We start from the raw sequence: 20916 nt of genomic DNA, 5'->3' as shown, positions 1-20916 counted from the left end.
CAGAAATGAGCCCTGTTATGTCCCTAGGGCTCATGAGGGAACTTCGAACTGGGGGGACTGGAGGGGAGAGGGTTGGTGATGGGTATGAGGGCTCTCTGTGTGGCACTGCAAAGAGGATTTTTGAGGGGGGTGCCACAATTTGTGAGCGATGCAGGGAGCACCTGGGATTATGGAGGGCACATCTGGATTGCAAACAAGCCCCCAGTGCTGGTGGCCATCCTGATGGGCTCCCAGGTTCGGTTCCCCTCTGCCATGGTCCTTCTCTCCCCAGATCCTGGAGCGGCTGAATAAGATGTGCGGGGTCGGAGAGCAAGTGCGCAAGAAGCAGCAGCGCCTGCTGAAGAATATGGACGCCCACAAAGTGATGCTGGATCTGCTGCAGATCCCGTATGAGAAGGTGGGGGGGAAGCAGCTGGGTGTCCAGGGCAAGGGCTGGGGGATGCAGGGACCCCCCTGCACGGCTGGGTCCTGCAGCTGGGCAGGGCAGGGGGGGCAGCAGCCTGCTGCTGCTCTCCATCCCTTGCCAACTCTGGGTATTTCTCTTCTCTGCCCTTCCTCAGGGTGATGCCAAGATGATAGAGATCCTGAAATTCACCCACCAGTTTCTGCAGAAGTTTTGTGCTGGCAATCAGGAAAACCAAGCCCTGCTGCACAAACACCTCAACCTCTTCCTGACCCCAGGGGTAAGGAGAGGGGACCAAAGGGTGGAGCAGCACAGGGAGAGACTTTGGTACTGCTCCTTGGGCTGAGAGCAAGAGCTACAAAAGCCAGGAGGAGACCCAGGGAGAGGAAAGGTCAAGGCAGGAAGGGAGGCTGTTCTCGCAGCACTCCAGCCTCACTCTGCTCCTCTGGTCCCACAGCTTCTGGAGGCTGAGACGATGCAGCACATCTTCCTCAACAACTACCAGCTCTGCTCGGAGATCAACGAGACAGTGCCACAGCACTTCATCCACTGCGTGGCCACCCACGGCCGCCACGTGCAGTACCTCGACTTCCTCCACACCATCATCAAGGCTGAGGGCAAGTACGTGAAGAAGTGCCAGGACATGATCATGACCGAGGTGAGCACCTCTCCCCCAAGCCCATGAGGTGTGAGCGGGGGGTGTAGCAGGGCATGGGCACCCCAGAGGTGCACCACTGGCTTCTTCCTTGAGGAGCAGCCTTCCCAGCCATGCTGGCTTCTCCCTGGAGTAGGAAACATCTCCAGGAGCTTAGTGCAAGGTCCAAGAGTCAATAACCACTTTGGAGTCCCACAAGCTGTGATTTTTTTTTTATTACACTGCAAATGCTAGGTTTTCCCTGTAAATGCACGGCCCTTTTGCCCTCCACCGGCTGCTGCCTCTCGTCGCCCCGCTGCAGAGGACACCGCTTTCTGCCTTCTGAGGTTCTTGACCCTCTTTCTCTGGAGCGGTGACCACTGGCCCTTCCCTTGCAGCTCACCAACGCCGGGGATGATGTGGTGGTTTTCTACAACGACAAGGCTTCACTGTCCACCCTCCTGGAGATGATGACAGCAGCTAGGGACGGGGTGGAGGAGAACAGCCCGCTGATGTACCACATCTCGCTGGTAGACCTGCTGGCCGCCTGCGCCGAGGGCAAGAACGTCTACACGGAGATCAAGTGCACGTCCCTGCTGCCCTTGGAGGATGTGGTGCGGGTGGTGACCCACGAGGATTGCATCACAGAGGTACAGGGTGCCCAGCAAGGAGGGTACCAGTGGCTTTCCACTGATTGTCTTCTCCTGATGGTGCCTGTGCCCCCCTCCCTTTCCGGCAGGTGAAGATGGCTTACGTGAACTTCGTCAACCACTGCTACGTGGACACAGAAGTGGAGATGAAGGAGATCTACACCAGTAACCACATCTGGACCCTCTTTGAGAACTTCACCCTGGACATGGCCCGGGTGCGTGGGGAGGGTTGGGTGGGAGGGACACAGCAGCGATGGCTGCTGCAGCGAGTGGGGATGGTGTCACCAAGGCTCCCTCGAAACCTGGGGAGCCAGTCATGGGGCATGGGCACCATGGGGACTTGTGTAGCTGCCACATGAGGGGCTGGGGAGCAGTCAGAGCTCTGCCATAGACCCAGGAGCTGTGTCACGAGCCATGTCCCTTGGCTCAGCAAGGTCCCAGCAGTGCCAGCAGCATCTGACCAGGATGCACGCTCGCCCTGGTGCCATCAGCATCCTCCCTTCTCCTCGCAGATGTGCAAGAAGCGAGAGAAGCGCCTGCCAGATCCCACGCTGGAGAAGTACGTGCTGACGGTGGTGCTGGACACCATCAACGCGTTCTTCAGCTCCCCCTTCTCGGAGAACAGCACCTCGCTGCAGGTAATGAGGCTGTGGCCGGGGGAGGAACGAGGCTCATTGAACCCCCCTCTCCAAAACGAGGTCCAGACACACCTTGCATTGATCCATACCTGCCTGCTCTCTCCTTCAGACCCACCAGACCATCGTGGTGCAGCTTCTCCAGTCCACCATGAGGCTGCTGGAGTGTCCCTGGCTGCAGCAGCAGCACAAGAGCTCGGTGGAAGCCTGTATCCGCACGCTGGCCATGGTCGGTAAGGACCCGCGCCGGAGGGATGCTCTGTGCCCAGCCGACCAGGAGGATGCAGTCACTCTCGGCTGCCTCTGCTCCAGCACTAAGCAAGAGCCATCTTCTCTACGGCGGGTCTTGGCAGGGCACCCCAGTGAGAGGCTGCTGGCCAGGAATGGGGAGGTTTGGCTCTGGGATGTGTTTTTTTTTTTTGAGCTACATCTCCGGGCGTGACCAGGGTGGTGTGGGGATAACTGAAGCCTGGCCTTGGTTGCGAGATCCCTGGTGTGTCCCTGCTGGTGAAGGGCCTGGAAACAAAGCCAGCGTTTTATGGTGGTTTTCCCTCGCTGGGACTTTGCCCTCAGCCTGACTCAGGTTGTGAGCACTGAGTCACCGCGTGGAAAGGATTGCTTGGTGGTTAGGCACTGGGTGGGGATTTCCCTTGGTAATTTTAGCCAGGGTGCTTACAGCATCTCCACGCTGGGCTCTCCCAACCAAAAACTGGAGGTGGTGCCTCCTCCCGTCCTACATTGGGCTGGGGGGGCTGTGGGCAGTGTTGGGCTGCAGTGGGGAGGGATGGATGGAGATACTCCCCCCCTCACTAGCCTGGAGAGCTTTACTTTTATATTTAACCCAAATGAAAGAGCTGGTGAAGGGGTGCCTGGCCCAAGGCGGTGGCATAGGACCCAGCTGATGGGATGAGCTGGGTGGTTGCTGATCCCAATCCTGGTTCTGTCTCCCGCAGCCAAGAGCCGCTCCATCGCTCTGCCCATGGACCTGGACGCCCACATCAGCTCCCTGCTCAACAGCAGCTCCACCAGCACCGTGCAGAGGCAAATGAAAGAGCTGGTGAAGGGGTGCCTGGCCCAAGGCGGTGGCATAGGACCCAGCTGATGGGATGAGCTGGGTGGTTGCTGATCCCAATCCTGGTTCTGTCTCCCGCAGCCAAGAGCCGCTCCATCGCTCTGCCCATGGACCTGGACGCCCACATCAGCTCCCTGCTCAACAGCAGCTCCACCAGCACCGTGCAGAGGAACGCGTCCAGCTACAAAACGGCCACACGGACCTTTCCCCGCGTTTCCACCACCCCCAACCAGTGGGACTACAAGAACATCATAGAGAAGCTGCAGGTATGGGGCAGGGGGATGATGGTGGTGTGGGTCAGTGCATGGCAGCAAGAAGGTGCTGGCATTGCAGGGGTCCCTCTCCCGTGCTCACGTCTCCTAAAGGTATGTTCTGTGGCTTGTAGGACATCATCAGCGCCCTGGAGGATCGTTTGAAACCACTGGTGGAGGCTGAGCTGTCCGTCCTGGTGGATGTCCTCCACCGGCCCGAGCTGCTTTTCATGGAGGGGACGGAGGCGTTTCAGCGATGCGAGAGTGGAGGTTTCCTGTCCAAGTGAGGATGCTCTGCGGTTGCCATGGGGTTGGCTGGGGAGGGCTGGTGACCTCCATCCTTTGTGGGTTGTGCATCCTGGTGTGCACCTGCAGAGCGGAGGGGTGGTGGGGCTGTGCCCTTGGGGACCCTTTTGGCTGTGTGACGGTGGCTCTGCTGTGCCAGGCTGGTGCAGCACACCAAGGACCTCATGGAGACGGAGGAGAAGCTGTGCATCAAGGTGCTGAGGACACTGCAGCAGATGCTGGTGAAAAGGAACAAGTACGGCGAGAGGGTGAGCACCACGGTCCCATGGCACGTCCTCAGCCCTGCTCCTTGTCTGTGCAGCCCCTGCCCCCCAGGCTGGCAGTGCCCTCCCCGCTGCAGCTCCGAGACAGCTACACGGACCTTTCCCCGCGTCTCCACCAGCCTCCTTCCGCTCTGGCCCTGGCGTTGGGAGCCTCATGACGTTTATTTGTCTTGGCAGGGCAACCTGCTGCGGAAAATGCTCCTGAACAATTACCTGCAGAACAAGAAGTCTGGCTCCAAGGGAGAAATCATGGATGCTGCTGGGGGAGGTGAGTGTCTCTCTCCTGCACCTTCCCCGTGTCTCTGTGCTGCTCACATACCCCTCGAATGCCCAGCTCCCGAGCCGTGGTGGGATCAGGGCTGTAACTGGTCACCATGCCCCTGCCTCCGTGGGAGTAAAGGATTTGGGGTGATGAAGGCATGGGACTGGGATGCCCCTGGCAGTGGTTTTGCTGTGCTCGCTCTCCTGCACCGTGACATCCCTCCGTGTCCCCTTATGCAGGTCAAGACCAGGACTGGTCGGCTATCGCTGCTGTCCAGTGCCGGCTGGACCGAGAAGGGGCCACCAAGCTGGTGGCCGACCTCATCATGAACACCAAGAACGAGAAGATCTTCCAAGAGAGCATCCTGCTTGCCATCCGGCTGCTGGACGGAGGCAACACCGAGATCCAGGTGCCGAGCCCCGGCTGCAGGGTGGATCCAGGGGATGGGGCAGCCGCGGTTTGATGGGTGCAGTGCAATGGTCCCAGAGGATGGAAGATGAGGGTGCAGGGCAGTGCTCAGTCCTGGGCTGGCCCCTGGGCAGCAGACTTTGCCAAAATACTGTTTGGTTGCATGTGTTTGCTGGCCAGCCAGAGGAGGAAATGCAGCAATGTGTCTGGTTTTGAGTTTTGCAGCTGGAGGGCTGGATGCTGAGAGAGGGGCAGGGTGTTGCAGGGTGTTTCTGGAGTAATGCTGATGCCCTCTGCCGGGTATCGCTAAAATGGCTCAGGGCTGCAGCTTTTGGGTAGTGACTCGTGGGTTATCTTGAATCTTTTAGCACCACAGGGAAGCTGAAAAATTGTACATGAAAAAACCAGTAGGGTTCCAGGCTTGGAAGTGCTGTAATTGCTGCTTGCTCTGTCCCTAACCCTGCCTGGGGTGAAGGAGAGCGCAGTGGCAGGGCTGTGCTGCTGCTGCGTGGAAATAAACCCCCTTGCCAGGTTCTCTCAGATGAGATCTTGAGTGCTGGAGGGTGCCAGAGCAGCGGGGCAGGGAGGGGTAATTGGGACCCCATGACGGATACACAAACGGCTGTCCTCCCTCCTCCCAGAAATCCTTTTACAACCTCATGATGAGCGACAAGAAGTCCGAGAAGTTCTTCAAAGTTTTGCATGACCGGATGAAGAAGGCACAGCAGGAGACCAAGTCTACGGTGTCTGTCAACATGAGTGACATCGGGAACAAGCCCCGTGAGGACAAAGACGAGCCTGACCCTGGCACCAAAGGTACAGGGCTGCGTCCCCTTGGCAGAGCCAACGTCTGGCTCGTTGGAGAGCACGGTGCTAACGAGGTTGGCTTGCTCTCTAGGACGAGGAGACACCTTCGTGATGCCTGGCACCCCCTCCCGCTACCCCATGGCCATAGGGTTCCGGAAGGGCCATGACACTGGGGAGCAGGGGCAGAACAACGAGATGGGGGTGACGGTCCTGATCATGGAGCCTATCCTGCGATTCCTGCAGCTGCTCTGTGAGAACCACAACCGGGACCTGCAGGTTGGTCCTGGGGCTGTGAAGGTCGGGGGATCAGGGCAGCCATAGGTCTGGGGTGAGGCAAGGCTGGGATTTGCCCTAATTGGGGCCGTAAAGGCATTGCACCAGCTGCTCTGTGCCTCAGTTTCCCCATCTGCAAATGCACCATCCTTATGGATGGCTTTTCATGGTGTGGAAGGAGCCCTTCATGGCACGACTGTCCGTGGGACTGAGTGCTGCATTTGGAGGTCTGTGTATTCCAGGAGTGGTCCCAGCCCAATTCTCCATCAAACTGCAGCTGGAGGGGGTTTGGGAGGGGGATCAGGACTGACCCCTGTCAGAGGGATGCTGCTCAGCCCCATAACTCCAGACTTTCCTCGCCAGAACTTCCTCCGGTGCCAGAACAACAAGACCAACTACAACCTGGTGTGCGAGACGCTGCAGTTCCTCGACATCATGTGCGGCAGCACCACGGGGGGGCTGGGGCTGCTGGGTCTCTACATCAATGAGTACAACGTGGCCCTCATCACCCAGACCCTGGAGACCCTGACCGAGTACTGCCAGGGGCCCTGCCACGAGAACCAGGTCTGTGGGTGTTTTGGGGTCACCCAAGGGAGGATTTGAGGGGGATGCATGGGAAGGCAGCAGGGCCAGGGCTAGTTTTTGGGTTCAGGGTGTGAACAGGAGGAGAACGTGGGCAGCAAGGGATGCCCAGGGTGCACAGGGATGCTGTGTGGGTTGTGATCTGCTGCTTGGGTAGGTGCAAGTGGGGTTAAATAATATAGTGATGGAAATGGTGCCCTTCTGAAAGAGAGAGATTTGGGGTGCTTGGGGTGATGGGGCAGGGTTAGTGCTGTAGGCAGGGCGCTGGTTCAGACCTGGGTGGTGTTGGAACATGAAGCTGGGAGGATAACACATTGTTTTGCTCCCCCAGAGCTGCATCGTCACCCACGAGTCCAACGGGATCGACATCATCACTGCCCTCATCCTCAACGACATCAGTCCCCTCTGCAAGTACCGCATGGACCTGGTCCTGCAGCTGAAGGTGGGCAGAGCCTGGGGCTGGGATGGTGGGGACATGCATGGGCATCGCCACGTGGGCATCGCTGCGTGGGCTTGCTGGCGTGGCCGTGGGGGGTGCTGTGGGGTGTGGTGGCCGCTGGAGTGGGGACTGGGCATGCATTGGGCTCGTTGAGGGTGGGAGCACATGGGCTTGGGGGGGCAGGGCTGGTGCATCTCCCCATGCGAGGCTTGGATGCTTCTAGTATGGGGGTGGTTGCAGCTGATCGGGGGAGTTCTGCCCACTCTGAGGCCCTGGGCAGAGGCAGGGCACAGGTCCCCTCAGCAAGGGTTTCTCCTCGCCAGGACAATGCCTCCAAGCTCCTCCTGGCTCTCATGGAGAGCAGACACGACAGCGAAAACGCCGAGCGGATCCTCATCAGCCTCCGCCCGCAGGAACTGGTAAGGGCTGGCAGCGAGACACCCCCAACCTTGCCCCACGGAGCCCCCAGCCTCCCCCCACCTGTGGGTCCTGGTGCATTTTCTGATTTACAATCCAATAACCTTCTCCTCTGCCATCCTGCTGGTCACCGCCTTCTGCACGAGCATGCTGGTCGCGTGGTTTTCCCAGAACCATTTGTGGCCAAAGGAGGAAAACAAGGCAAGGGGATGGGGAGAGATGGGGAGAGGCTCACGGTTCCTCAGGCTTTTCTGCCTTGCAGGTCGACGTGATTAAGAAGGCCTATTTGCAGGAGGAGGAGTGTGAAAACGCCGAGGTTTCCCCCCGGGAAGTCGGCCACAACATTTATATATTGGCGCTGCAGGTACTGAGCGGCAGGGTCCCTGCTGGACTGGGCTCCCAGTGCCAGACTGGGCTCCCAGTGCTGGGCTGGGCTCCCACTCACTGATTTGCACATTTTTCTCTGTATTTATTCACATTTCCTCCGATCAGGCTGGCTTCCTTGGGGAGGCATGGGTGGGAAATGGGCTTTTGGCTCCCATGAGAAGCCAGCCCGCAGGCTTGCTGGCTGTCCTGCTCCCTGTGCACCCCGTCTCCCACTCCCTTGTCCGCCAGCCTGTGCTCACCCTGCTATCGCTGTCCTTCTTCCAGCTCTCCCGACACAACAAGTCCCTGCAGCAGCTCCTGAAGCCAGTGAAGCGAATCCAGGAGGAAGAGGAGGAGGGCATCTCATCCATGGTACGGAGGGACCTTGGGAACGGAGGGAGAGCCAAGAGCTGCTTCTCCCACCCTTGCTGAGCCACCCTGGGCTTGGTTCTTTAAGATTTGATGGGGTTTGGTGTTCCCTGGGGGACTAAAGAGAAAAAGACTCATCAGTGCCCTTGTAGCCAAAACGACAAGCCCAAAGGCATGGGTACCAGGCTGTGGAGAGGCACACTTGGGGGGCTGTGCTGTAGGGTGGCATCCAGCTTGCCGCAGGGACAAGCTGGTGGCCTTGAGGGGTCCTGCTGGTACCTGCTTTCTCCCCTTCCCTTCAGAAAAAGGAGGGCTGAGTCCTTTGCTGTCACTTCTTGCCTACATACCTTAGATCCCGAATGAGGCTCAGCAGGATTATGATTTCCCTGGGGTTTTGTGGGCATTGATTTGTAATTTGTGGATTAGTAGCGTTCGGATGTAATTATTGCAGGGAATCGAATGTCTGTCACCTCCAGGAGGGCTCGTACCCCTTTAGGAAGCTTTAATTCATTTGCTTTTTCCCTGAAACCTCATCAGCGTTGGTAGATTTTGAGGAATGCTGTTGTCAGGGCAGAGTTAGACGTGACTCCCCCTCTCATCCTCTCTCCCTCTCCCCGCACCCCAGCTCAGCCTCAATAACAAGCAGCTGACGCAGATGCTGAAGTCGACGGCCCCGGTCCAGGAGGAAGAGGAAGACCCGCTGGCGTATTACGAGAAGCACACGTCCCAGATTGAGGCAAGAGCCCTCAGCTGTTGGGTCACCCGTAGGCAGGTGGTCGGTGAATCCCATGTGTGCTCCAGCTGCCTTGTGCCCAGTTGTTTTGCACTGAGAGCTTTCCCAGCCCTGTTTTATAGAATCCCAGAACGGTTTGGGTTGGAAGGGACCTTAGAGACCATCCAGTTGCACCCCCTGCCATGGGCAGGAACACCTCCCACTAGCCCAGGTTGCCCAAAGCCTCATCCAGCCTGGCCTTGAACCCCTCCAGGGATGGGGCATCCACAGCTTCTCTGGGCACCCTGGGCCACTGCCTCACCCAGGAAAGCATTTCTTCCTCAGATCTAATGTTGTTGGCATGGATCTCCTTGAATATGGGCCAGGACGGGTTCGTGTGCTCTCCTCCAGCACAGCCAGGGCTGCCTTTGGGTCGGTTTTTAGTGTTACAGACCCGTGGCCAGTGATATTTGGATCCCGATGGAGTGGGAGCGAGGAGGGGGAGGCACAGCTGGATCTAGGAAAGAGGAAACTGAAGCAGGAGCAGGATCTGACAGCAGCCTCCCCCTCGCCCTGCGTCCTGCAGATTGTGCGCCTGGACCGCAGCATGGAGCAGATCATCTTCCCGGTGCCTGGCATCTGCGAGTTCCTCACCAAGGAGACCAAGTACCGGCTCTTCACCACCACGGAGCAGGACGAGCAGGGCAGCAAAGTCAGTGATTTCTTCGACCAGTCATCCTTCCTGCACAACGAGATGGAGTGGCAGAAGAAACTGCGCAGTAAGAGCAAAGCACACCTTCCCTGCGGGCTGCCCCTGGCCAGCACGGGCACTTTGCACAGCCCCTGGGGTGGGACTGGGGCTGCAGACTGGGAATCGCATCTCTGAGCCCCTTACTTTGCTGGGTACAACCCAGGCAGCAGTTTGCAGGGAGTGGAGGTTAACTGAGAGCACAGGGATGTGTTTCCTCCGTGCCTGTTAGTGCAGCTCCTTGGTAGCCTGAAATGCATCTTACAGCACGTTCCTGGGGATTACACCTGCAGGTGTTTTCCCCCTGAAAGCCCTCTTTTCATTTATTGTCAGTTGCTTTCTCCTAAGCCAGAATCTAGTAGCTACATATGGTTCATCAGACTTGTTCCTCTGCACCCTGCAGACCTGCTGAGGTGCTTTCAGGGCTGCATCAGGGCGGAAATCCTGGCTTAGAATAACAGGAGCTCGAGAGAGAGTCACTCTATAAATACAGCGGTGCAGCCAAAGAGAGCGTAGCAGCTCTGCAAACACTTGCAGATCCAGTCAAAACTATCTTAGCAGGAAACAACTTTCCAGTATGGATGGGAAATTGCTGGCTGGGTCTCCTCTGGGACCGAGCAGCAGCACTGAGAACACAAAGACGAGGTTGTTTTGAAGGACACGAGGCTGGAGGAGGTGGGAGATGGGCAGGAGGGTGAGGAGGAGGACAGAGCCGATCTCATTCCAAGGTGCCAGCGCAGGTCAAAAGGCTGAGAAGCCAAGAAATGTGAGCAGTATTATTTTGAACCTGCACTCCTGTTTTAGCAGATGAGGGGGGAGTTTTTATTAATGTATTGAAGGAAGGGGAAGGTGAGGGTCCCTCCAGGCCCCCCAGCTGTCCTGAGCTGAGCCCCTCGTACATCTGGAAGGACAAATCCTTCCCCGGTTGGCAGAAGGCTGCTGAGATGTATGTGTCTGCCTCCTCTCCCCCCAGGCATGCCGCTGATGTACTGGTTCTCCCGCAGAATGACTCTCTGGGGAAGCATTTCCTTCAACCTGGCTGTCTTCATCAACATTATCATTGCTTTCTTCTACCCCTATGTGGAAGCCACTTCCATGGGTAAGTGCCCCAGCGTCTGCTGCTCCTCCAAGTGGAAGAAAAAGGGACCCTCCTATGCAGGAAGACTGGTCCCCTTACCTGTACCCCCCACCCTCAGTCTCCTTTTGACTCCTAAAGCCCCAAGACCTTTCTGCTGGGCAAAGGAAGAGACTGAGTCAAAATCTCAGTTGGCAGCCCTCCCACTGCTTCCTTCTTCATAGAGTCACAGGATGGTTTGGTTTGGAAGGGACCTTAGAGACCACCCAGTGCCACCCCCTGCCATGGGCAGGGACACCTCCCACTAGCCCAGGTTGCCCAAAGCCTCATCCAGCCTGGCCTTGAACCCCTCCAGGGATGGGGCATCCACAGCTTCCCTGGGCGACCTGGGCCACTGCCTCACCCCCCGCACAGGGAAAAAATTCTTACCAATATCTAACCTAAATCTCCCCCCTTTCGGCTTAAAACCATTACCCCTCATCCTGTCGCTCAAATTCCTGGTACAGGGAGCTTCCCCAGCTTTCCTTCTTAGGGAGCAGTCTCTTCTCCCAAGGCTGCACTTTCCTGTTTGGGAAATGGGAAACAGACAGAAAATGTTCCTGCTCCATCCCCTACAGTGGTTCTGAGATCTCAGATAAAAGATGTTAGAAAAGTGTATCAGCAAGAACCATCTCAGTCAATACTAGTCTTTGCAGTCAAGCATCATTTCTCTCTTTCTTCCCCCTGATAAGAAGCACATTAGTTTTTCTGGACAGCCTGGACAGCAGCACGGTGTCGGATTAGCAGCGTTCATTTAATCTCATGCCGTGTAATTGCTGTGGGTCTCCTCTCTCCAGGAGTGCTGGATTCCCCGCTGATCTCGCTCCTCTTCTGGATTCTGATCTGCTTCTCCATCATGGCCCTGTTCACCAAGCGCTACGGCGTCAGACCGCTCCTCGTGGCGCTGATCCTGCGCTCGATCTATTACCTGGGGATCGGACTCACTCTGAACATCCTGGGAACTCTCAATGTAAGTTCTCCACGTGCTGGAAAAAAAATAGTGCAGCAGCCCACGAGGCTGTTCTGCATTCCCAAAGTGCAGCAAACCCCACTGCCTCCCGTCTCTGGTTGTTCCCCAGCTGACCAACAAGATCGTGTTTGTGGTGAGCTTCGTGGGCAATCGCGGGACCTTCATCCGAGGCTACAAGGCCATGATCATGGATGTGGAGTTTCTTTACCACGTTGGCTACATCATCACGAGCGTCCTGGGACTCTTTGTGCACGAACTCTTCTACAGCATCCTGGTACAATAGATGGAGATATTTGGGGTGCGGTGGCAGCCTGTCTGCCCCGTTAGAAGCTGGAAGGTTCCTGTGACACCTTCCAGGGGCTGATGGATAAGAGCAGTGAGAACAATTCCCTGTGCTCTGATCTTGGCGTAGGCTGATCTTTCCACCTTCTGACAGTATCTGTGACTGTCTCTCTCCTGGTCTTTTGCTCTCTGTCTCGTTCTGTGCTTTATCTGGGTCAGCTGGGAGACAACGTGAGCTGGGGAGGGCAGAGGCAGGGTGCGTGTGTCCTATTCTGGGCTCTCCCGCTGTGCATAAGTCGCTTCATTCTTCTCTGCCTCCCCACAGTCAACTGGGAGACGTAAATGCTTTGTGTGAAAGTTGGTCAAGGTCTGCTGAGTGAGCCAAGATCGCAGGATAAAAGGGGCTAGAGGTAGGCCAGGCATTATCCAGAAAAGCACTCCATGGCATTTCTTTCCCCCTGGCTCCTTTCAGCTGTTTGACTTGATCTACCGCGAGGAGACCTTGTTTAATGTCATCAAAAGCGTGACGCGGAACGGGCGCTCCATCCTGCTGACAGCCCTCCTGGCTCTCATCCTCGTCTACCTCTTCTCCATCGTGGGCTTCCTCTTCCTGAAGGATGACTTCATCCTGGAGGTGGACCGGCTGCCGGACAGCAAAGCCAGAGGTTGGTCTGCCCTCGCCCCCGCTGGCTGCGGGGCTGGAGGGGGGCCAGGCAGAGCGTGGGGTCCCCCTCTGCAGCTGGACCATTGCAGGAGATCTGCTCCCTCCCCGCTGCAAAAGCACGCACGTGTCTGTGTGTGTGTGCGTCATGGGTTTTACACCCTTGGTGCAAACTGGTCGCGCTGGTTTTGAGACTGGCAGAGGAGGTGGCTGGTGGAGGAGGGATCTCATGCTGCAGAACACAGGGTTGGGGGCCAGGAGTGATGGCAGAGAAGGGGGGGGACAGCTACAAATGAAGTTCTAGAGGTCTTACTGAAACCTGAGCAAAAGATTCACAGCCTAGAGAAGGCTAGGAGGATGCGAAGCAGGTTTTTTTCAAGAAGCTTGAAAGCTCTAAGGAGAGGCAGTTGAAAAGCACTCGTGACAGCAGTGGAGAGCTTTACGAAGGGAGGAGGATGCTCTGCCAAGGCTGCGCTCTCTTTTCCTTGCAGATGACCCCTTGGGGATGCAAAGGAACGTGGAGACCTTCATGGAGTCGTGCAGCGGTGACAAAATCAGCTGCTCTGCTGTGCCCACTGCCTTGCAAGGTAAGGGAGCTCATTAGAAGGGTTGGCTCTGTTGGTGGCAGGGGAGGTTGGCTGCCTGGTTTGTCAGCGAGCTCAGAAAAATCCGAACTTGTCAGAGATGGAAACAAACAACCCACTTTCTGGCACGTATTAGGCAAAAGGCCTTCAAATTTTGCACTGACCCTGGCATAAAAAAATGTTGAAGCAGATTCAATGTAGTTGTAAAGGAAGTGGGAGCTTCGGGAGCACTGAGCCAAACACCTCCACAGCTGCTGGAGGAGCTGCTGGGAAGTTGCTGGTTGGGAGACCCCCGAGGAGCCGCTGCTCCCAGGAGATCTGTCGCTGCATCGCTGCAGCAGCTCTGGACTCTTTGTACTGGTCTGGTACTGGAGCTCTGCCTATGCTCTGGGTTTTTGCTTTTATTTCCCCCTCTGGTACTCTAGAAACAGCCGCCGAGCAGTGGGAACGCGCCTGCGACACGCTGCTCATGTGCATCGTCACGGTCCTGAACCACGGGCTGCGCAACGGCGGGGGCGTGGGCGACATTCTGCGGAAGCCGTCGAAGGATGTGAGTTTGGGCAGCACCTGCGACCCTTTTCTTCTGCAAAGTCCTGCTGTGTTTACTGCTGTGCCCTCCCTCCCTGGGAGCTGTGACACCTCCCGCTCTGTCACCCACACTGTCCCCCAGCGCTTTTATTTACACACATTTTTTTATTTTACCCACATTTATCCCTTTCATCCCTTCCAGGAGTCCTTGTTTCCTGCTCGGGTTGTCTACGACCTCCTCTTCTTCTTTATTGTCATTATTATCGTCCTTAACCTCATCTTTGGGGTCATTATTGATACCTTTGCTGATCTGAGGAGCGAGAAGCAAAAGAAAGAAGAGATCCTGAAGACGACCTGCTTCATATGTGGTGAGTGCTGGGACCTGGGTGTGGAGGAATTGCCCCAAAGCTCTTCCTTTCCCCTAAGGTTAAGGAAAGGAAAAAAGTTTGCAGAGTTCTTGTGGCTGTGCATCTCGCGCTCCTGAGACCATCACTTAGCTAGTGGGGGGAAAAAAAGCACCATAGTACTAAGAAAATAAAATACAGAAAATGTTCTGGAATGCTTTCAGCCATCAGAAGGCATCTAAAAAAAAGGGAAAAATCCAGTAAACCTAGCTGCTTTTTTCTCAGAAGATCCACTGGGTGCATTTTGTGCAGGAAGCCCAGCTAGTCCTTTAAATGGAAGCCTCCCAAATACAGTCCTGGGTTATTTTCCCCGTTTTGGCTGCTCATGTGCTAAATGCCGGCTGATTATTAAAAGCTCTTCTTGCAAGTCACGCCTGGGAGAGGATGCAATGGTCTGTACTTCCTTTCACCGGCGCTTGCCCGCTCACCTCTTACCTGCCTTTCCCAGGGCTCGAGAGGGACAAGTTTGACAACAAGACGGTGTCCTTCGAGGAGCACATTAAATACGAGCACAACATGTGGAACTACTTGTACTTCATAGTGCTGGTGCGAGTGAAGAACAAGACAGACTACACGGGGCCGGAGAGTTACGTGGCGCAGATGATAAAGGTCCGTGTCCTCCCAGGGCAGCTCGTTATTGCAACCTGCCTCCTGCCCTGGGAAATAGCAGAGAACAAGGGGCTTGCCCAAGAAAAAAGAGGTTTGAGAAGGAGCTTTTGGGAAATATTTAGTAACGTAGTTCGTTTTTAGCTGGTTGTTCCCACTTTGCAATCTGAGCCACACCACGTTGTCTGTTTGATGTTGTGAATTGTGTGTTTAAGGATTAACCCAGGGCAGAACCAAGCAGTTGGGACTGTGACTTCAAGGTGATTGCAAGGCAAGAAGTGAGGGAAAGGAAATTTAGAAAAGAAAAACTTCTGGACTTGAGCCCAGAAGGCTGTAAGAAAAAAAGGCTAGAAATGGACTATTAATGGAAAATTTGCAAAGATACAGCCAGGATGAGCCTTTGAGAATGTCTTTAATCCCTAAGCAGAGGCAGGTTTCCTGTTAAATCCTACGGGGTCTCTTCCCTCCTCCTCTCAAACTCCCATTCTCCATGGTCACCTTTCCAGAACAAGAACCTTGACTGGTTCCCCCGGATGCGAGCCATGTCGCTGGTCAGCAATGAGGGGGAAGGGGAACAGAACGAGATCAGAAATCTCCAGGACAAACTCAACACCACGATGAAGCTGGTGTCCCACCTCACCTCCCAGCTGAACGAGCTGAAGGAACAGGTATGAAACACTTTAAAAAGAGGAACCTGACTGTAGCAACTCACTGTCCTTACCAAAATAGACACCAATTGCAAGGAACAGGAGGCAGAACCAGCCCAAGCTGGGACAACTTCAGATACAAAGAGCTCCTGCAGCTCTTTTTGGGGGGGTCAGGGACAGCTGGGATGTGTGATTTTTGGTATTTAACTTCCTCATTAGCTGGAGTCCAGCTCAGAGGGTTTCTGGCAGATGCTTAAAGCAGCCTGAGGAGCGTGTTAGTGAACAGAAAGGCAGCCTGGCTTCCTACCTCACTTGTGTCCTTGTGTGACCTGTAGATGACAGAGCAGCGGAAGCGCAGACAAAGGATGGGGTTTGTGGATGTCCAGAATAGCATGAACCACTAAGAATGCGGAAGAAGCATCGGCTTCACCCACCGAGGGACTACACGTGTATCAGCTAACGAGGCTGCTTGTTCCTGGGTTCCACGCTTGGACACCACTGTCAGAGCAAGCCGGACCGTGCGGATGGGCTTCACCGTCAATGTTTTCCTTAGATCGCTGTAAGCAATTCGGGAACCAGGGACTGGCCAGGATTCCTCACGATACCTGGACCCACAAGTTACTCTAATGCCCTTGTAGGAAGATAAATTATACAGGACTTTTATTCCTCATTGCAATAACTCGTTTTATTTTGCAAATGTGGAGGGTTGTATCTTTATCTCCATGTGCTACATTCTGACGGCCTCCATCTCGGGTGTAGTGGAACTAGCTGTAGGGCTGCAATATTTAACTTATTCCAAGAGTGGCACTAGTACACGTGGATCTTTGCAAACCAGCCATCGTATTTGCTGTACTTGCTCCATGCCGATCCCTCTCCATTTAAAGAATTCTGTTCGTCACTGTGGTGCAGTAAAGAGGAGCTAAACTCAAGGAGATGGATTTGTTCATTTAACTCACCTGATGAGTTCCCAAGCTTGTACTAGTGTGAACTAGTTTTTTTGCCTTCTGTGGACCAAGGAGATCTGGGCAGTAGTAGTAGGAGACTGCAGGTTTACAGGAATTCACTGTGAAGGGGTGTCCTGTGTTTTAGTTTCATCTCTGGTGTAATGTTTTACTTTTTTTTTTTTGTTACTGTTGTTACTTAAAAACTGAAGTGTAAATTGCCTTAACTAAATTAAATACAAAATCATGTTATAATAAAAACGTAAACATGGTAAAGAAAGCTCCCTGTGCACTCTGGTATGTCATGGGGCTGTTAGAAATAGAAATACAGAGCAAGCCAAGGACCTGAAACCACACCAGGGCTGAATTACCCAAGGTCCTCCACAACCCAATCCTCTCGGCTCCAGCTGTTAAATGTTAAAAGGTACGATGATGCTCCAGAACACTACCATGAAGAACTATCAGCCTTGTTTTCTGAAGCTTTGGATGCTGCAAAGTTTCAAATTCTTTCACTACTTGCCAGGAAAGCACTCTTCAAATACATGAAAAGGAGCAGCTGTTGGTGCTGCCTGGAGCCAAGCAGAGTCCTGGCACAGCTGTGTTCTAGACACTCATCCTTCCCCAGCCAAGCAGTGCGGTAACTGCCTCTGCCTACCAGGAACAGACACTGATGCAAGCTTTAAAGCTTTAAAAAAGGAATAAAAATAGGCCATAGCAATGGACTAAGCACACTGGAAATTTGTTTATGGCCCTCTATACCAACATGTCATTAAAACCTACCTTTATCCCTCAGATATGCATAGAGCTAGCTCAACCAGCACCACACCGCCACAGCACTCGATTGAAATCGCAATTAAACGCTTACACTGCTCCACTGTCACCACAGGAAACAGCCCCCCCCCCTCAGTCCTCTCTTCTATCTTCTCCAAAGGAAAATAAATGTGACTATTAAAGTTATCCATCCCTCAATTTCACTGTCAGCAGTGCTAACACACAGAAACACGAGCAGAGCCACATTGTCACATCATCACAAGCAAATTTAAAGCTACCGTGGCTGCACCTACTTGCTCTGTGCATCTCCTGGTTGTTCCATTTATTGTAATACAAAGGATCAGGTCTAACCTCACAAAGTTCTTTACATTGTGCCAATATGGCTTCAGCACAGATGTGTTAAGCTGTGGCATAGATTTTAAAGAAAAAAAAAAGGGGGGCACTAAATATGAAGGGTGTGAAGTGTAGGTCTGAACAAAAATGCTGTTGCTAAGAGGAATAAATGGTTTTATTCATCATGGCAACATACAGCGCTTTAGGAATATATACAGTGAAGAATCTGGAGTTAGCCTATCACTTTGAGTCCTCTTCAGGTTTCTTGGCATAAAACTTTTCTCGCAGTTTTTTCCATGGCCCTTTTTTCATCTCTTCCATCTGTTTCAGAATATCTGCAAAAGGAGAAGAGAAGGAAAGAGATGGGGAAAGAGAAAGAAAAGCAAAAGAATGAAAGCCTTCTTAGAACAGCTTTGCCTTACATGTATTTTCCTTTTTTTGACTTTTCTTCTTAATGAATTTCTATTTCAGGGCCTGAGGCAAGTTTGTTTTCCTTCCAATCAATTGTGCAGGGAGTCCCTTATCACTAGCAACTAATATTCAGTTTCTACACACTGCAATCAAAGTTAGGAACTGGAGCAGAACAAAACTGCACTAGCTTCCTACGCTGCACTTGATAAATGATCTGGCTGAGAGTATTTCTGCAGCACAGTACTGTTCCCTCTCAAAGTCTAATACAAAAGAATACTGAAGGGAATTTGAACATGGTGAAACAGAGGCTGAGCTACATTTTGGAATGATGCAGCAAACGTGCATTTCTCTCACACAGTTCCTGCTATCTGATCTCAGAGAGCCCTTGCAAGCCCTTTGCTGTTCCTGCCCAGTGCAAAATACAACAGACGTTTTGCTCTTATTGAATTAGATTAGATTATTGAAGATATCCTCAATTATTCCTGAACTTACTCCTCATTAAACATTCTACTAGCACGACAGTCCCATTCTGGCTCGTAGTCACAGGTGTTTAGTAGAAGCAATGCAGTGAACACGACAAAGACTAGAATGGACTTCATCCCCTGCACTGACCGACTCTCAAATCAAGCACACTATCAGTACCTGTTGATAGTATCATCTTGCAATCTTCTACTGTCACTCCAGTGAAGCTTGTGTCTTTCAGGCGTGGGTACTTCATAAACAAGCAAGTAGATGAGAGAGAGAGAAAAAGATGTTACTTGTAGTGCATTAAAAAAGGTTAAAATGTCACCATACAGTAGAGTCCCAGATCATTTTCACTCACACTCCAGGAATTCTGTCCATCCATACCAAGAACTATCATCTGCATTGTTCATACATGTCACAGAGGCCAAGGTGGCTGAAGCTTTCCTGGAGTGACCAAAGGTACCAGGTAGTGCTGCATCCACCCAACCACTCATTTGCCTGTTACACATTCCCAGAAACCCTGCTGAGATGAGGCAGGCAACTGCAGCGGGTGGGGACCCACCCCCTAAAAGAAGGATGTTGGCTAATGCCAAAGCTCACCTTGTTTTTGTAGTAGTTGGTATGGATTCTGACTAAGCTCTCATACATTTGGTCACAGGTCTCCGGGTCAGCAATCTGGAAATGGATAAAAGTAACACACAAGTCATATTTTAAACCTCCATAGCAAAAACCACCTCATTTCAAGGCTTGTGAGAAGGACAGTCACGGAGCAGCTTAGGTGACTTCTCGGTGCAGCGCAGGATGCTGGTGACCCTTACGCTCCTCCAGAACGCAGATCATCTTCTGTCCCTTCCACTTCTCACCAGCTTGGCCCACAAGAATCACGAGACGTGTGATTTCCAGAATGGACCTTCAACTCTGCTCAAAAAGATTTGACTGAACAACTGTGGACACACAGTTAATGAGAATACTGCTGGACAGTTTTCTTCTCACATTTATTGGCCACTGCTGTGAAATCTGTGAGACTTCTTGCTCAAAGGCCGGTTTATTCTAAAGCATAGGATAACGTACTAGGATGGGAGTTAGAAAATCCTAGTGCAGGCTAAAAATAGTCCATAATTCATTACAGAAAAGCAGCATGAAGACACTGAACAGTTCGTGAAGGGTAAACAGATTTCTGTTTTGGTTAGGTAAGTTGGAATGATTTTGCTAATAGCTAAAGCTCTGCTAGGTGCCTCGGACAGGTGCACCTGCCCTGCAGAGCCATCTATTCAGCAGCGTGGATGGCATGTCAGCTTGGTTTTCTATTTCACATTGGGGGCCAACTCCACCAGAACACTGCATTGCTGCTCGATGACATCAAACAGAAATGATTAAAATGGATACATGAATAAGAATAGTATCCACAGAAACATGTCAGGATAAAATGACACAGCTCTTCTGTCCTTGGGATGCTGGCACAGGTTCAGCACAAGGCGGGTAATGCCTCCCCTGCACAAGCTCGGAAAACTAGGGGAGGGCTCTCCTTATTGAGGAGGGAATGGCTGCTGCAGGGGAGAGGGCACAGGGACAAAGTGTCAAGAGCAAGCACCATCACACCGCAGGTGATCTGCAGCTTAATGTATTTTGCAGTCACATTTCAAATGACCTAGCTAATGCTTTAGCAATGACAGCAGAAATAGCTATCAAATGGGTAGCAGAAACAGGATTCCACCCCCGTAAAATCAGCAAATCTTATTCCATGCGAATAAAACAGACATTAGGCTGATAAAGTATCCTTTATGGTTCTCGTTCTTTTCTCAGACATTCCTCCTGCTGTCTGCCAGGACACTTCCCTTTGCTGTATTAAGCCTTTATACATACAAATTGACATCAGTGCTGCAGGCATCAATTTAGATTTTCAAGACGAGTGGCAGCTTTGGGATCTTGTCGCCAATTGGCGCAGCATATTCAGCTGTCCTGGGTATATGAAAAAGTAATAAGCACTTTCTGAAATGCCTGCTGCAGACAATTTTGGTGACCAATATAGAATTAGGTGCCTATAATGGCCCCTTGAAGTAGAAAACGCATATCTGGAACAATGTTTTTATGCAAAGAAAGGGCACATTTACATTCCACAGCAACACCTCCAAGCCTGTAAAGGTCTGCAGCCCAAGACAAGCATTAGCTTCTCTAATTTATTTTAACACCAAAGCCTAAACTCCAGCACAATTACAACCATAGCCGGAATCCAATTTTATAACCACTGCCTCGTTAGAGTGCCAGGCAACGGTGCGCTTCTCTACGTACTCCACACGGCATCGCACGATCCTCCTGTCATTACGGGAAGCAAAACACACTCACTAACTTGATTCCTGCTCGGCGCTGACAAATTCCCAGTGCTTTGCATCCCACTTCCTTAACCATAGGAGCAGCATTCTCCAAGGCACACAGCGGAAAAATGGTGTAAGAATCTGGCAAGCACCGCAGCTCGCCCTACGTGAGGAATGAGCTACATGGTTGCTGGGGCTGGTGTTTATTAAAGGCCTGTCTTGGGCCCTGAGGAGACCTGAGGGAGCTCTGGGGGGTCCTGAGGAGACCCGAGGGAGGCTCTGGGGGTCCT

The 20916-nt window shown here is 53.0% G+C and overlaps 2 protein-coding genes across 2 annotated transcripts in view; one reads left to right on the top strand and one right to left on the bottom strand.

Moving 5' to 3' along the window:
* ITPR3 (inositol 1,4,5-trisphosphate receptor, type 3) overlaps positions 1-16380 on the top strand; it is a gene marked incomplete at its 5' end in the record, with an annotated part of 34322 nt that extends 17942 nt beyond the window's left edge. Inside the window, 31 exons of the mRNA XM_010081386.1 lie at positions 272-397; positions 561-683; positions 861-1061; positions 1436-1687; positions 1777-1902; positions 2200-2325; positions 2435-2555; positions 3476-3660; positions 3780-3928; positions 4091-4199; positions 4392-4482; positions 4716-4885; positions 5526-5700; positions 5783-5967; positions 6328-6528; positions 6878-6988; positions 7309-7404; positions 7665-7766; positions 8054-8140; positions 8763-8873; positions 9436-9628; positions 10571-10696; positions 11509-11681; positions 11791-11955; positions 12436-12628; positions 13116-13211; positions 13634-13758; positions 13939-14104; positions 14589-14749; positions 15253-15414; positions 15729-16380. Coding sequence (XP_010079688.1) covers positions 272-397; positions 561-683; positions 861-1061; positions 1436-1687; positions 1777-1902; positions 2200-2325; positions 2435-2555; positions 3476-3660; positions 3780-3928; positions 4091-4199; positions 4392-4482; positions 4716-4885; positions 5526-5700; positions 5783-5967; positions 6328-6528; positions 6878-6988; positions 7309-7404; positions 7665-7766; positions 8054-8140; positions 8763-8873; positions 9436-9628; positions 10571-10696; positions 11509-11681; positions 11791-11955; positions 12436-12628; positions 13116-13211; positions 13634-13758; positions 13939-14104; positions 14589-14749; positions 15253-15414; positions 15729-15797 — 4476 coding nt within the window. The remainder of the gene's footprint in view (positions 1-271; positions 398-560; positions 684-860; positions 1062-1435; positions 1688-1776; positions 1903-2199; positions 2326-2434; positions 2556-3475; positions 3661-3779; positions 3929-4090; positions 4200-4391; positions 4483-4715; positions 4886-5525; positions 5701-5782; positions 5968-6327; positions 6529-6877; positions 6989-7308; positions 7405-7664; positions 7767-8053; positions 8141-8762; positions 8874-9435; positions 9629-10570; positions 10697-11508; positions 11682-11790; positions 11956-12435; positions 12629-13115; positions 13212-13633; positions 13759-13938; positions 14105-14588; positions 14750-15252; positions 15415-15728) is intronic.
* Positions 16381-17593: 1213 nt separating this feature from the next.
* LOC104467563 (ubiquinol-cytochrome-c reductase complex assembly factor 2) lies at positions 17594-19053 on the bottom strand. The gene is given in 4 exon segments (XM_010081385.1): positions 17594-17773; positions 18492-18561; positions 18915-18995; positions 18997-19053. Coding segments are annotated over 4 exon segments (303 nt in total). The 3' UTR covers positions 17594-17678.
* Positions 19054-20916: the final 1863 nt, after the last annotated feature.

Source organism: Pterocles gutturalis, unplaced genomic scaffold (genome assembly GCF_000699245.1).
Source record: "Pterocles gutturalis isolate BGI_N339 unplaced genomic scaffold, ASM69924v1 scaffold22124, whole genome shotgun sequence".
NCBI classification, from domain to species: domain Eukaryota; kingdom Metazoa; phylum Chordata; class Aves; order Pterocliformes; family Pteroclidae; genus Pterocles; species Pterocles gutturalis.
This window is presented reverse-complemented; position numbering and strand designations above follow the sequence as displayed.